The 15,925-nt window shown below is 48.2% G+C and overlaps 1 protein-coding gene across 9 annotated transcripts in view; it reads left to right on the top strand.

Moving 5' to 3' along the window:
- The window catches only part of ppp1r13bb (protein phosphatase 1, regulatory subunit 13Bb), a 65,442-nt gene that overhangs the window by 33,588 nt on the left and 15,929 nt on the right, over positions 1 to 15,925 (top strand). For 7 of the 9 annotated variants that reach the window (XM_069193113.1, XM_069193114.1, XM_069193111.1 and 4 more), the window contains 2 exons: positions 580 to 656; positions 15,293 to 15,394. In XM_069193113.1, coding sequence (XP_069049214.1) covers positions 580 to 656; positions 15,293 to 15,394 — 179 coding nt within the window. Of the gene's footprint in view, positions 1 to 579; positions 657 to 3,348; positions 3,535 to 9,350; positions 9,774 to 15,292; positions 15,395 to 15,925 lie in introns of those variants that run through there. The other 2 variants (XM_069193118.1, XM_069193119.1) reach the window with 2 other exon arrangements.

Below are 15,925 nucleotides of genomic sequence, written 5' to 3'. Positions count from 1 at the left end.
CTGATGACATGTAATTAGCTTGCTCAGTGTGCAGTGTTTATCCATGAGATTTGTGAAAGAAATAAACCGTCTTTTACATTAACATGAAACCCATAAAAAACAACAGTCTGCAAGATTTCAAACAGCTACTCTTTGTTGCCTGGTGTTTACTGCGCTGGGCTCTGTTTTAATCCATATTGAAATTTGCCAAACATGCCTCTGTATTGCTAAATATGGCCCAGGGGTTAGTGCCCTATGTCTGTCTAGCCTGTGGCTGCTCTGTATAGACTTTCCTTGATCTGCAGAGGATTATCATGGAGTGCGAGCCTCTTAATCAGGTATCTCTTTGGGTATCCTTCTAAGCTCCTTCCTCTCCCTGCCAGCAAGGAGGTGAAATAGAGTTCCCTGCAGTATGTTTAGAATGCTCAACTTGCACTGTACTGAAGTCTGCTCTACTCCTGTCCTCTGCGAGCCCTAATGCAAGACATCCTTTGAACACTTGTATGCGCATTGATGGCGCTCGTGAGTTGACTTGTGGACTGCATTGATGAAGAAGGCCTCTTTGTTTTCTTTCTGAAAATGCTTCCTATTTCACTGTAGGTGGCCAGCAGTCCCAGGACCAGTCCAACAGAAGAAATGGTGTCAGCCTGCCTGCGGAGAAGCCGCTAGAGATTGGGGTATGTACAAATGTAATATTCAGGGTTTGATGTAGTTGGGTTTGGGTATTTCTTTGGTAGATTTTCTTCCTCGCTTTAAGGATCTAAAGTCTGCCTTGAAGCTTGTGTTCATTCTTCAACAGGAAGACAACAGCTGGGCTTTATTCAAAAAAGGCTTTGACCAAACAGTGGAAAAGTACAGTCTTTCTCATGATTTCACTGTTGCCCAGCGACTGATTGTTAGCTTAGGCCGTTGCTAATCAGGATCCATTACACTTCCTCTTAATGTTCGAAGCCTAAGAAAAAAGTGTGCATCTGAAAAGATACGTGATGCTCTGCAGCTTCCTCCTGCCTTTTTCTTATGTAAAAGCAAGTGCAATCTAAGCTTTTCAAATGGAGTCTGCTGAGGAGTCACTAGCCTCTGTCCTGTGAAGGTGCACTGAGGTAGGTGGGCGTTAATGAGCTGGAGCTCGCAGGCCTGGCCACAACACCGTATCGCCCCACGGTCAGCGCGCGGGCGGCAGGAGCTGTCACAGTTGTTTCTCATCCTCCCGCGAATCCGCCGCCTTCTCATCATTGGGGGGGAAAAAAAGGAAGGAACAATGATCGTGTAAAGCTAAATTAGCTGAAGCAGAACTAATTTAATCTTTTTATGGAAGGCGGCGGGGGGGGGAGACATCATTTTAGCCATTACAAAGAATTATGGCTCGTTTGGATGAGAAACGATCTTGAGATGCGCCAATTAGTCCAGACGTCAGATGGATCCCTGTTCCCAACCCCCCTTTAACTTCTTGCTTCACTTATCATCTGTTTGGGGAAAAAAAAAGAGTGCTCCACTCCAGGCCTGAAACTGAAAGAGCTCTTCCTTTGAAAGGCGATGATGATATTTTACCTGGAGGGGGTAGACACTCCTGGGTGTACACGGGGAACGCTCACAAAAAACAAACAGAAGAACGAAAAGTACTGCTCAGTGAAGTAAAACAGAAAAAATAAGTTTCCCCTGAAAAGACAGATGTGCTTTCAGTGTGGGATGCCAGCAGGGAATAGACGTTGCATATATTTTTGTCCAGTGAAGCATGTTTTGTGTGCGCTGCGGAGAGCTGGAGGGGCGTATTGCTGTCTCTGTGGCGGTTTAGTTCATGGCCGAACACTTCGGCCCTCTGGGGCAGGACGCTGTGGACAGTGACAGAGCCCCGGCACCAGGGAGGTGATCTTTACTAGACGCTTTATGCATTAGCTGTTCCCCACTTTCCCCATATTTTTAGTGTCACCTGGGTGTTTCTCTGCCTTTTTCCAAACTGGCGCACGCTGCCAGGGGAGTCAGTGAAATGTACTTCACCTACAGTCCACAGTCCTACAGTGCTCGCTCCTGGGCAGAGTGTGGCGTCAGAACGAGCTGCTATCGAAGGGCGGAAAGGAAAGCAGCCTGATCTTGCTTTGATTAAGAACCAAACGAGATAAATAAGGAGCAGCCTGGGCTTGGGAGTGTCTGCAGCTGTGCAGTGCCCTGTCCTGATCAGGAACGAGTCCCCGGCTGGGGAGGACTGGGGTCCCAGCGCCCCGGGCTGTCGTCTCTGTCCTCCCGGAGGCTCATGTTGGCCACTGGAGGGGGTGACCCCAGGGTGCTGTCCGTAAGCAGCCCTTAGTGAAAGAGCCTCCTCCTCTCCCGGGCACGGCCGCCCCCCCGCCGCGTGGAGAGACGGGTTGTGCTCACGGGTTTTTCCCCCCCTGCTCGTTGTTTCTGTGGATGCTCTTCTCGTGTTGCCGCCTTGCGTCGGAGCTGCTGTTTCCTGTTAGCTGCTGTTCAGCTGGGTTCCCAGTGCGTCTGATGAATAGGAGCCCTCTGCGCTGCTGCGCCACCGGTGATATTCCCTCCTGGTCGGGGAGGGCTGCTGTGTCTCTCACTGCTCATTGCGCCCTGGACACTCAATCAACGCTTTATCAGTGCATCTCTATTATGACTGCTGCCATGTCTTTTCTCACTGAGGTTTATTATTTATGATTATTGCTGGAACGGCAGCCCTTCAGGACCCGGAGTCAATACCTCTATAGTGCTATACTGTAGGCGGGAGAGACCTAAGACCTGGCCTGGCTCTTTCAGAGCTGGGACTGGATTCTTTAATTCAGCTGTTCACATAGAGCAGCTTTCCCTGATCCAAGAGCATTCAATTCAGTACCTGAAGGACTGTCTCCAGGCTCTCCTTCTCATGTTAAAATTCAGTTTGTGTTGTCTGAATTAAGTGTTTTGTATATTTCTTAAGAGGAGAACCTCCAGTGACGATGACAGTTAAGGTTTCTAGATCCAGATCTGCTCTGAGAAAAATATCCAAGGAACTCACTAGTTACAGATCCCATGTGGTGTTTTTTTATTTTAGAATGTGAATTATCACTGTGCAATTCTTCATTCTTCAGTCATTTGATTGACCAGATTTGACAGTCAGAGGGTGGATTGAGATTTTGGGAGATGCTTGGCGAAGCTCCCACTTCTAGGCTTTCTGTCATTGCTCAAGAACTCATACAGGACTCTTACCTTGTCCCATGCACTATGTTGTGGCACAATGCCTATTCTGTTCCAGTGCTGTTTGTTCTCTGGATACAATAATATTTTTTATTATTGTGCCTGTGGTTAACCCTGAGGGAGCGCTGTCATCTGGCCCTGGCTTCCCTCTGTAATTTTGAGGATTACACCAATTTCATGACATAACCCAGTAAGAGGATTATAGTCATCATTACCCAGTGGCTCGCTGGAGCAGGGTTTTTCAGCAGGATGGTACGGCGCAGCCTCTCAGTCGGTGCCAAGCAGTCCCAGAGATCTTGGGGAGGTGCTCCATGCCCCTGCATCCCAAGGCACTGGACACACAGCCACATGCAGTCCTGCACCATGTCCACCGTCCTAGAGGTAGGTAGGCCCCTCCTGCCGAGCAGGAGTAGGGCGTCCATTCGTACGTTTCGGTTTTTTACATTTGTTAAGCACAGATCCATCTGTTTACAGTAACAGCGCAATGCAGTTTGGAGGTGAGCAAGGCTACTGCTTTTATTGGACTTGCAGGATAGGCTTTTACTCTCCACAGCGGGCACTGCCACGTCGTGTTTGTCGAGTGTGTTTTTTTTAAAAGGGGAGTTTTCAGGGCGGCTGTTGGAATGGCTCAGCTGGAGCGGCCGTGTGACGAGGTCTGGGAGCGTCTCGCCTCAGAGTCGTGTTCCTCTTCGCGGCCCTCGAACGGCCTTTATCGCTCCTGTCTCGGCCGTAGCCCCTTGTCTGCAGGGCTTGGCTCATGGCGTGAGAAGTAAGGGTGGCACAGGTCTGTCTCGGGGACTGCTTTCCTAGTTCGACATCAAAGCCACGTGATCGCGAATGCGAGGGAGAGGTCAATGGGGCTTAATGAATTTTAGAAACATTAGATAAATGCGTAGCTAATTGTTAATGTGGGCTTCGACATCTGACAGGAGTTTTGTTCTTTGCTGGTTATATAATGTCATTAAATGCACGTGTCATTGTGTAGTCTCTAAGTCCCTGTACAGATGTCTGTGCTTTGTTGTTATGAGGTAGCTGGGGGGAATAGTCCCCTGATTTTCATTAATTGTATTACCCACATAAAGCACAGCCTGCTGCAAGCAGTTACTTTCTCCCCGCTGAGAAAGCTATGCGAGATCACGACTTGATTAGTGTGCGTGAGAGCAGCTCTCTCAGGACCCTTTGTTACTGGTCTCGGCTTGGTACAGCGTGCTTGTTCTCACTCTGTCTGCTGCAGTCCTCTGTTAGTACTGCCATGCCCACTCCTGTCGATCACAATGTTGACCGAGGATCAGGGTGTTGGGATCCTTTGGTGATCCATGTGGATCCCATTGGCATTCCACCTTATTAATAACAGTGTTCAGAGTTCCCAAAGGATCTCTGATACGTTTGATGTGTACATTGAATTTTGAATGTGTGCATTGCTCTTAGGAACTATATTTTTACAGTGCTTTTTAAAAAAACACCTACAGTAGGTGAAGAGTAGCAATAGGCATGTGATGAGCCCAACCCTCAGTCTGATGCAATGGCTGATAATGTGAAGACCAGGGGTTTTACTGTATGCATTTCAGGTGTGCATCAAAACAGCATTACAAAATCCCAAACCAACATTAGTATAGTGTACACACTAGTGCACACAGAACCAAACAAATCCTTGTAAGAATGTGCATTTCCAGAGCGGCCGTCGATAATCCAATAATGAGATAATTAACACCCAGTGTGGCTATTTATAGTGTGGCCTCTAGTGCCAGGACCAGTGTGATTGCAGGCCAGCCACAGGGCAACAATGGAGTTCTCAGTTCCCAGTTATCATATGGAGATTTTCCAATAATTATGGTTATTGTCTGATAAGAATGTGTAAGATTTCCTGTAGTGTATCAGAACTTTACCCTTTTCACACTTGGGCAGTATAAAAATTGGCTTCAAAAAACAGTGTAGAAGGAAAATATGTTGAGACAGAAAAATATTTTGTTTTGGATCTCCATCCCTTTCCAGTGCCATTCTGATTTTAACCTGTTGGTTCAACACACTGACCTTACTGCTTTCCATGCCTGAATATAATTTGAACTTGTTTTTTCAACTAATCTCTGTTGAGTTCTTGGCAAATGTTACAGGAAGCACTGAATGATTGTGATAGATAATTTGCTTTTCATATCACCCATCTGGGTTAACAGGCAATGATTTTCTGCGATATATTTCGGCATGATTAGACTAAACCGTAATGTCTGAACAGCCGATTGTTGACGCATACCTCATGAACAGCACAGGCCAGGAGCTGCTGTGCCCTGTCAGGGAGGGCATGAGGGTGGCAACCTACTGTATTAGGACACCAGAGGTCTCCTCTGTTCTTCAGAACACCTCTGAACTATTTTCAGGTTTCAAAATAGTTTCTCATTGTCTTCCAAACTGCACCCTGCCTGTTTATGTAAACAAAAACCGTGTGAACCATTGTATATAATGTACATTACTTCACAGGGATGCAAACAGTTATTTTGAATTCTTGTTTCTCAGCCAGAGAATAAGTCCCATTTAAAAGTAGTTCCCAAGTCAGACAGGCTATCATAGTTCTCCAAATGACATGTTGTGTCCTGGTGAGCCTATGTGCCTGGTGTTTAAGTCTGGTACACACCCATCCCTCTGCATACACCTGTCATTACAGTCCTTCACAATCCTTCAGCACGTACTGATTCAGTAGGCATAGATAAAGTACGATGCGGGCGGAGATATAGATGTGTCTTGTGTGTTTTAAAAGGCTATATTTTCACTTTAAGCTTGCATCCTGGATCTTGTTTCTCTGTAAAAGCGCAAAGCCTGTCGAGATGAGCTATAGAGCAGTGTGAAGCATCCCGGTACAGTATAAATGCGCTGATAACTTTCTGAGCAGGAAAAACACAACATCTACACGGGGAATCCATTAAGATGTCTGTACATCTGAAACTTACAGGAGCTGCTCAATGGACTGTACTGTTTGGGGGGGAAAAAAACGAGCTCTTTGTCATGGCCTTCGTGACATGCTGGTTTTTGCAAAAGTTTTTGCCAAATTGCACTCCTCTGTGGAAGCAGGCAGCCCCAGTGAGCTTTCTTCCAGGCCGGACCTGTCCTGCCCTGCATACCGTGATCAGCCCTGTCTCTAGACCCAATATTAACATATTGGCGTCTCCCTCCAGTGACAGAAGGCCGGAGTGCTGCAATGTGTTAACACCAAAGAATGTTATGTGCTCTGCACACATTTTCATCTTCAGCTCCAGTAGCTCCTTACTTCAGGATGCTCGCAGTGCCATCAGATGCACATTAGAGCAGATTTTTCACCAGGGGCGCTTAAGACGGAGTGGATACTGTAAGAGCTTCTCTTTGTGTGCACTTCTTTATTTGATGTCTTTGTGCGTGTTCTACTTATTACTTAGCCATGCTGTGTTTTGTTTTGTTTTGTTTTTTGGCCCCTGGTATGCAAACCTTCGCAGCCTTGAGAGCTGGGCTGACGTCTGTTTTTCTAATCCAGGCGAGTGCTCTTCAGGCTTACTCCGGGGCTCGTGTTCTGTGCGCCGCAAGAGAAGCAGCGCCCGAGCCACACCGACGCTCCCTCTCGGTAAACGCGCGGCTCTGGGGACCACAGCCTGCCTTCGTTCTTTGTGTCGCCTCCTTATTTGTCCAAGTGCGGACTCTTAAAGGATGAACTGCATGAATAAGTCACGACGCGTGTCCTTATGGAGAGAGCGAGAGGTATTTGGCTGTAATGAGCACCTCCTGAGAGACCGGGCTGGTATTGGCGCAACTGTGTCTGTTTCACAGACGTCCCTTGTCTTCGCCGAGGTGGAGAGTCGAGGGAGGCTGATTTTCAAGTCCAGTGTCATCGTTTAACCGATGTAATAACAGACAGTTCTTGTCTTTAAGATTGCTTCACGGCGTGTCTTTTTCTCATTTCCTCTGCCCAGTCCACAGGATAGAGATTGAAATGGCAGCTTTCATTTTAACTGGTGCATCCTGTCACCTGCTCTCGCAGGGACTTAGGATTTAGGACACAGTTGATCGGTGTTTACTCAGGATGGCCAAGAGGGCAGTGAAGGCCTTCTTCAAGGTATTAACACATAGGAATGAAGAAAACTTTATGAAAGGAAGAGCTGTTAAGGAATTAGAAGCCATCAAGTAATTGTCTTTGTTTTGTTAAGCTTCTGCTCTGCACTCTCGTTATCAAAATGGGGTTTTACTCAGAGGGTGTCCCACAGGCCTGTCTCTCCCATCACACTCTTCCAGCACTGCTAGGACAGGATGCCGGAACGCTTTGTGTTGTGTCTTCAGTGCAGCCAGTAGTAGTTTTTAGTGTCTGCTGGTCGGTGTTCATCCGGGAGTGTGTTTAAGATCGGAGAGGCGGCTGTCTGGAGCCCGGAGCAGACCGGCGTGCACAGAAGCCGGCGGAACAGGGCAGCTGTGGCCGGAGGATCACGCAGAGTTCACAACGCCGGTCTCTCCTGCGTCTCCCCCCCCCCCGCACGCCTTTGTGCATGGCGTCTTTCGGCACATGGACAGTAGGAAGAACCGAAAAAGCCATTCGGATCGCAGATGTTTCTGTAAGAACCCAAGGAATTTTCCCCATGGCTTGTAAGCCCTCCTGCAGCCCTTATTTATTGCAAGTCTGGTCCCTTTTTAGTGGGGTGCGGACAGTGGGGTGGGAGGCGGTTAAGATTCTTGTGTGAGTGAGCATTCCCCATATAAAAAAAATAGTCTTATGAATTATTAACTTTATACAGCTGCAGGCAGTTTCGTGCACAATCTTTGCTACAGATTATATTTCATTTTCTGTTTTCTATGTCATGTTTGTATTCAGTGGTTGTGTTGACAGTGCACAGAAGCACGTTTATCCCTTTGCAGCTAGACATTGAAAAAACAGCCATGGCTAAGCCGCCGATTGTAATGGCTGTTAATCATTTTGCCTCAGATGAATATCTCATGCAAGTGGAAATCTGGTGCATGTGGATGAGTGGCACATGTTAATGCACAGATACTCTGTCGGCATTAACGTGTGGCTTTAGGCTTTTTTTTTTTATCCAGGATAAGGACAAAAAGACTTAAGTGTTTTTTGTTCAAGACCAAATTTATGATGTCCACCTCTAGCTCTACATTATCTAGAGGCCTAGATATCTACATTATCTAAAGCCTAGAGAGCTGGGGTCCTGACTCGTGAGTGCTGCAGACCCAGGCAGGGAGCAGTGACACTCGTCATGTGCTTCTTGCTGCAGTGCAAGGGGTGTTATAGACCCAGGCAGGAAGGGGACAGAGGTCTCAGGTGTCCCAACAGCGAGGGTCACAGTGTGCTCTTCACTGCAGATCTGCAGAGCTGGTGCCCTGACCTGTGGGTGTTTCAGACACAGGTAGGGTAATGATGTGCTCTTGGTGAGAAGCTGCAGTGCTGGTGCCCTGACGTGGGGGTGTTGTAGACCCAAGCAGGGAGTGGAAGGAAGTTTCGGGTGTTTCACCAGCGAGCCTTGTGATGTGCTCTTCCACTGCTTCTGATTGAGGACAGGAGGCCGCCATTGCTTTGTTTTTTATTTCTGCTATCCAATGTTTGTTTAATTTTGACTGCCGAGCACATATTTTGCTGGAGATCTAGTTGGAATTCACTGAAAATTGGCATGAAAAGCTTTGATGTTCCTTGCACTGAGAGAGGTGAAGCAATACAAAAGGGAGCTGGAGTTTCATGTCTGGTCGGGAGCACAGAAGACAATCCTAAGTGAAATATTTTGGTCTTTTGGTAAAATAATAAACACGCTGGCCCGTCTGGTTTTCATGAAGTGTACCTGTGCGCAGGACTCGGATGAGCTTCTCTCTCTCTCCAGAGAGCCTGGCGCGCGAGTCTGGGGGAGAGGGCTGGTGTGCTGCAGTCTGGAACAGTGAAGTGTTGAGCGCGCAGGGACAGCGCTGAAGTGCTGGCACTTCAAAATTGAAACAAAACGGTCCAGAAAAAAAGCTCCGGATTGCAGCAGACAGCAGCGTTTCAGACCAATTGTTCGTCTGTGGCGTTTGGTGATCCTTCTTTGGTTACACGGTCGTTCATTTTCGCCTTGTTTTTTTTTTCTCCTCCCTCCGTACCGAATTATTCGAAGTAGAAACATTACAGCGAACAGTTTCTGCTGAAAATGAAAAGTGCAATGCTGATTGCAGCTGACAGCTGGCTTGATCTAGCCTTGATTAGCTCTCTGACTGCCGGCAAAATCCACTCGCCTTTTCTGTTCTCTGATTGCTGATGAGTGCGCAGGGCCGGCGTTCGAATTGATGCCGGACAGGGAGAGGGGAAAAAACAACAAACTACACTCACCCTGAAACAGGCAGCGTGGCTTTGGTGAAAGGATATCGAGCGCAAACGTCGGCCAACAGTGACGGGAGCAGAAGTTGGAACGGAGAGGTGCCCTCGTTTTAAAAGCTTCTGCAAACTGCTTTCGGTACAGCTCCTGACCTGGCTGGGTTTGATTTGAATGCACGCATTTTGATAACAGTGCAGAAAGAAATGGAGTTTTAACAGCAGGATGGAGTGGAAGCGTGTGGAGGCGGTACAGGAGTTCACAGCTGAAGGACAATGCAGCAAAATTAAGGTGCGATCTTGCAGAATAACCTGGGAAAACGCACAGCAGGTAACACTTTTTTTTCCCTAATTCGAGCTCCAGTTAATGGCTGTGTTCCAGTTCTATCTGCATCGTCAGTTTGGTATAAATGAATAAAGATCATCATCGGATGGAGGGCACAGTGAATACCTCTACCTGTAATGGGAAGGTGAAGGAAAACTTTTAATTGGTGCTCCTGCTAAAATTCTGTCAGCGATTTTGATTTACACATCAAGAGTGTTTGTTTTTAATGGTTTCCAAAGAGCAAGTTAATTTATGACTCTGGGTTGTGGTGGTCATAAATAAGTGCTTTGTGCCGATCTGACTGTTTTCAACATGAATAACAGGGCTAGGCACTGTTATGCATGTGAACTTTTTGATTGTGGGGCCAGACCTGCTGTGTAACAGTCCACAGAACGGAGTTCTCGAGGGGATTGAGATAAGGTTGTGATGCTGGTAAAAAAGACATTATAAATGTTTCCAACGCCTTCCATCCTAAAATTACTCTGTAGGGGAGGAAGGGCTTGAGTGCCATGTTTTGAAACGTTATAGTAGAAAGGAAGGCTTAAAAACTGACAGGAAAAAAATCCACAAGCCAATCTGTTAATCAAACGTTATTTCAGCGCCTTTCTGTTAACGTTGTAAGTTTGTTTCCTGGTTCGGCGTTTCTGCGTTGCATACCCACGTGTGCGGGTTCGAGTCCCGTCAGGGCGTCCTGTGTGAGACGTGCTTCGCCATGCTGGCTCGGGGTTCACTGTTCTCGCAGTGTAGTAGCCAATCTGGAGCCTCTGGGTACTAGGCATCTCCGGTGTGAAGCAGTATTTTTCACGATTTATCAAGCGTTTCAATGACGGGGGCTAGAACTCTGCTCGCAGGAGCTGGAGGGATTACTAAATGGTCAGGATTAGGAGGTGGAAGGGAAGCGACAGAAAAAAGTGGGAAAATCCAGAATCTTCCCTGTGTGGCTGATCCGAAGCTCTGGGTCGGGTTTCATTCTACTTCATGAGTGTGACGAGCTGCTGAAGGTCTCGCAGCAGTCTACAAGGCCCACTCTCGTGCCAGTGGCGCTCCTCTTTAGGCAGTGCAGGCCTAAAAAGGATCGGAAGTGGTCATGTGCAAGTTGAGACATCTCCCTCAGCCCTCTGAGGGACTCTCCAGGGGGGGAGGGTGGTGGGACAGGCGAGTGATGACCTTCTGGATGTCTGTGCATTCAGATGAACGGATGAAGAAAGATTTCAGAGCAAGGGAACAGTTACAAACAAGGGGAGGCGTTCTAGCCAGCTGTTCCTTCCAGCCAGATGGCAGGGCAGGTTGTTCCACACCCCCGCCACCCTTTCTGTAAAGATCCACCTCCGGTTTTTGGTTTTAAATGCACTTCCACATGGTTCCCAGCTGTGTCCCCTGGTTGGTGCTTCAGGCTCATTCTGAAGAGCTCCATGGGGTTGACTTTGTAGGGGTGGCTTAGAGGCTCTTGAGCACTTGTATCAGATCCCTTCAAAATCTAGTTCAAGCAGGGAGCTGCGTCAGCATGCCTAGGCTGCAAAGGAACAAGTAAAAGGTTATTCCATGCTGGAAAGAGAAGAAAAGAAGCGCAACGTTTCAGCTGGGGAGCCTTCTTCAGGTTTGGAGATGGTTAGAAAGCCTGGTCTTGGAACAGATCGCTGTGAAGAGACAGAATGCTGGTTTGGTGAGAGAAGAGAGCAAGTACCCCAGAGAGGAGGAGAAGGAATGACGAAGAGTTCTGGAAAAAGATTTATAGGAAGGTATAGTGGGTCGCAGCAGAAGGAGGCTGAAGTAGTTCAAGCAGGGAGCTGCGTCAGCATGCGTTGCCTGCAAAGGAACAAGTAAAGGTTTATTCCCTGCTGAAAACAGAAGAAAAGAAACACAACGTTTCGGCTGTGGAGCCTTCTTCGGGTGCATGTTTGTGTCTTTTCTTATTTTTTCAGCATGGATTAAACCTGTTCCCTTCAAAATCTTTTGTGTTCGAAACTGCTCGACCTGTTAGTGAATTTCAGTTTGAAATGGACTTTGGGATCGTTATATAAGCCTAAATTGGGTTGAGATGAACAAAATAAAAAGGATGCAAAATGCAAAACTTGTATTTTCTGTTTAAAAAAAAAACGCACACAGAATGTCATTAGCTGAGCTGCTTGCGGAGTTCGCTTCAGGCAGTGTGTGACCTAATGCATTACGGAACGAAGAGCAGCGGCCCACTCGCACTTGTATAACAAGGACTTATACATAATGTAGCGTTAGCGTTTGCACTGCAGTTTGTCACTAAATATCTACCCAAGAATCATGCAATACACACAAAGAAGGTTTTCTCCAATCTAATGGTATCAATCTGCAGGAGCTGGATTCACGTCCTTTACAATTGTGGGCAATGTAATCGTCCTCTCCAAATGAGTCAGCATGCCCCTGGAAAGAGCTCTTGTAGATTGCACAGTTCACACACCCGACACACAGCATGCTCAGCTTATTCTGCAGTTTCATTTCGCTTCGCGATGAAGAGGCGTCTCCGCAGCAGTAGTAAAAGCGAACAGGGTGAACAATGTTAAGCAGGTCTGTAAGATGTGTGGAATGCATATGGAGGCTAAGTGTTCTCAGCACGTGGAGAGAGATGATAAGTTCTAGGCCATGTTGTTTTCTGCTCTGCTCTTCTCCAGATATAACCGCAGGATATTTTGCACTGCGATTGTGTTCCTTAAGCTTTGAGGAAGACTGTAGACCTGAACTCTGGTTTGTGTTTCAGCCCTAGACACAGGGTTCATTACAGTACTTGAATACAGCACTTCCTGTTAAAGGAACTAAAACCATTTGTAGTATTTAACTGAACATTGTATAAATGGCATAACACTAGAGGTGGACAGGTGTCTGTTCAGCCATTTCAATCAGTTTCTAGTGTGGATCAGTAACTATGGCAGCACCATCCACTGAAAATGCTTTTTTTGGGGGGAGGAATTGTCAGCACTTCTGATCAGGTTGGAGTGTTTGGAGCCCTCCTTGGATCAGAGTCATCGCAGCTGCGCAGGAACTGCCACCCCATAGGGAAGACGCTCATCTTGGAAGCCATGCAGGCAGGGCTGGGGACATATGGGGATGCATAACCTGTTAGAAGCAGAATATCAAAGCTGCTTATGGATGTAGAATAACTTTTCAACACATCCCGTGCCACACAGGCGGGGCTGCTCCAGACTGCTGTATTCAGAGAGCACTGTACATCTGAATTGGTCTTGGCGACCCACTCCTGAGTGTGGCGTTTCCCTGACGGGACCGCTGACGTGTGGGTCACTCTTGAGTCTAGTCCTTAACAGAAGGGAACCTGCCTACACATGCACATGCTCCCAGCAGGTGTGCTGCGGAGCTGGGCTGGCTTCCTGGAGGCTATCCGGTATGTGAGCTTCCCTTCTGAGCAGCATCCTCCTGCGCTGCGCTAAGGTCCTGTGCGTGTTACAGGTGACTGCCGCTCCGGATCAGCGATAGGGAGATTTTTTAGGAAGTTACTGCGTTGCTTCATTAGCATTCATTGTGGCAGGGGGAAGAACCCAATGGGTGTATTTCCGCGAGGCAGCAGCCCACTTCTCTAACCAGCTGTAGCAATTCTCTTCTGACTGGCTGCGAACAAAAGGACTGTTATTCTGCCAGGTCCTGCCTAGTGTTCGGAAAATCTCATCCGGATCGGGCTGTCGCACTTTCGATTCTGTGCAGTTGCACAAGAGAAATGATTGTTCTTCACGGGAAACTTCAGAAGGAGCCCGAGGTAAGAGATCACGATCGATTTGAAGTGTTCAGGTGTGTTGTGTTTGCCAGGTGTGAGGTTAAGACTCTGTTGAGGCCTTTGTCTTAATTCTTTACTGCCGCGGCCTGATAAATGACAGACTGAAATTCCATTTAAATGTTTAATGAGGGCTTTGCTCCTGAACTGCAGACCCTCAGGACTCTTAAGTCAGATTTTCGAATCAATCCCACAGTTAGGATAGGAAATGAGAGAATAATTATTTGGTCTTGTTACTATTTTACCTGACTATCTAAGAAATCCTGGGGAGCAATAGTGAGGACTGAGTTTCCCCAAACCCCAGTTCCTGTATGTGGTGATCTGGATTAGTGTGAGGGTAGACTGTCCCCCCTCATGCTGATGTGTGAAAATACACATCTCCAGTATTACTCCTGGAGGCTCTTTGGAGAGGTCGATCATATACCTCAGTCACTTACTGCCTTACTCAGGCAGGGTTGTTTGTTCCTCAGCTACTGATCAAAGTCATCTGCGGGCCTTAGAAAGGGGGACCCCCGTTTGCAGGGTCCCTGCTGTGTGAGGGGGTAGCTGTGCGCCGTGTGTGACGGAGAGCAGTGTAGTGGGTGGCTTCGGCAGGGCCACAGTGGCTGGGCGTCGGAGAGCCTTACTGCTTTCCTGCTCGGGAAAAGGCATGTCCATTCTGTAACGGGAATCACTCACTCCCGTGTCACGGCTCGGGGAAAAAAGCACTCATGACGACAGGAGAAGTGCTGAGAGTTAAGTTATTGTTTTTTTTTCCCCTTGTTTTTGCCACTCTTGGTCAGCCCTGTCCGGCTGGCTTGAGTGGGGCCTCGTGTGTTTCTAGCAAAAGGGAGGGAGTGCTCAATGTTTTGACATTTAAAAAAAAAAGACCTGGTGACCGTGTGACCCAGTATTATAATGATAACCAAGGACGTGTCCTCTGACTGAATTCTGTGTGCCTTGTTACAGTTGTTAGGGAAATCATGTTGCCTTTGTGCTCTGCTGACAATCTACGTGTGATCGCCACAGCGCTCACCAGAGCCCTGGGTGGGCTTTGTCTCGTACGGTTTCAGTTTGTTCACGCCCAGCGAAATGCTTCAACGCCAGAAAAGCTGGGATTCACTTTTGTTTTTTTTTTTAGACACCCGCTACGTGCTGCAGCTATAGTGCATTGTCTTTCGCTGTTGAGGGAACAGCCCTTTAGCATTTTCTGAAGCCATTGTGCTCACCAGCATGACAGGATCTGTGTCACACAGGACACGGCGAAGGTGCAATCACTCAGGCAGGGAAATAGACTCATGTGGTTCCTGTTCTCATCACTCATCAGAATCTCGAATCCGTGCAGATTCTCAACTGCGTATTGTCATCGCTGCGTCACTGGCCTGGCATAGTGACCGCTCCATCTCATTGACCTGGCGTGGAGACCACTCTACGGCCCTGGCCTAGATCGTGACCTCACCATCTTCGTGACCCGGTGTAGTGACCAGACGGTGTCCCTGGCCCGGGTAGTGACCACACAGTCTTCCTGACGTGACGTAATGACCAGACGGTGTCCCTGCTCTGGCCCGGGGAGGGACGGCGCTGTCTCTCTGACCTGGCGGAGTGACCAGACGGTGTCCCTGCTCTGGCCCGGGGAGGGACGGTGCTGTCTCTCTGACCTGGCGGAGTGACCAGACGGTGTCCCCGCTCTGGCCCGGGGAGGGACGGCGCTGTCTCTCTGACCTGGCGGAGTGACCAGACGGTGTCCCTGCTCTGGCCCGGGGAGTGACCAGGCTGTGTCCCGTGTCTCCGGCAGGTGGGAAACCCGCGAGTGGAGCTGACTCTCTCGGAGCTGCAGGAGATGGCCACCAGGCAGCAGCAGCAGATTGAAGCCCAACAGCAGATGCTTGTCGCCAAGGTAGGCAGAAATAAAGAGAAGCAAAGTGTACATACAGCATGTGATCTATAGATCTATATATGTTATATATACTGTATGCACACTGCGTTTGAATGAGGGATTCAATGGGAAAGCCATACCAGGGTGTGAAGTGGATGGATTCTGCACAAGGCTGTGTTTGGGTAAAGTGGGGTGCTGTGTCTAGGGCTCTGGTTTATTTCCATCTGAGGAGTAATCGCCAAACCCTGTGTTTCCACTGAGCATCAGAGTGCTGCTGCTTCCTGTCTAGCACAACTGGGGCAGCTGGCGCTGGCCGAACCTCCAGTCCTGATTGCACAGGGGGAGGGTTGGGGGCTGCACAGCCCTTAGGTGATGAAACGGTTTACAAAACATAAAAGAGAAACAGCTTGTTGTTTTATTTTTCCCTGGATGTTTGTACAGCTGGTGTAAGATCACATACAGTGTGAGCCCCTTGGGGACACGCCAGCAGGTTGATCTGGTGCGTGTCGGCCGCGGGCTCCAGGCCTGGATCTCCTCTGTGCCCTCCGGGGG

The sequence above is a fragment of the Lepisosteus oculatus genome, chromosome 8, assembly GCF_040954835.1.
Source record: "Lepisosteus oculatus isolate fLepOcu1 chromosome 8, fLepOcu1.hap2, whole genome shotgun sequence".
NCBI lineage: Eukaryota > Metazoa > Chordata > Actinopteri > Semionotiformes > Lepisosteidae > Lepisosteus > Lepisosteus oculatus.
This window is presented reverse-complemented; position numbering and strand designations above follow the sequence as displayed.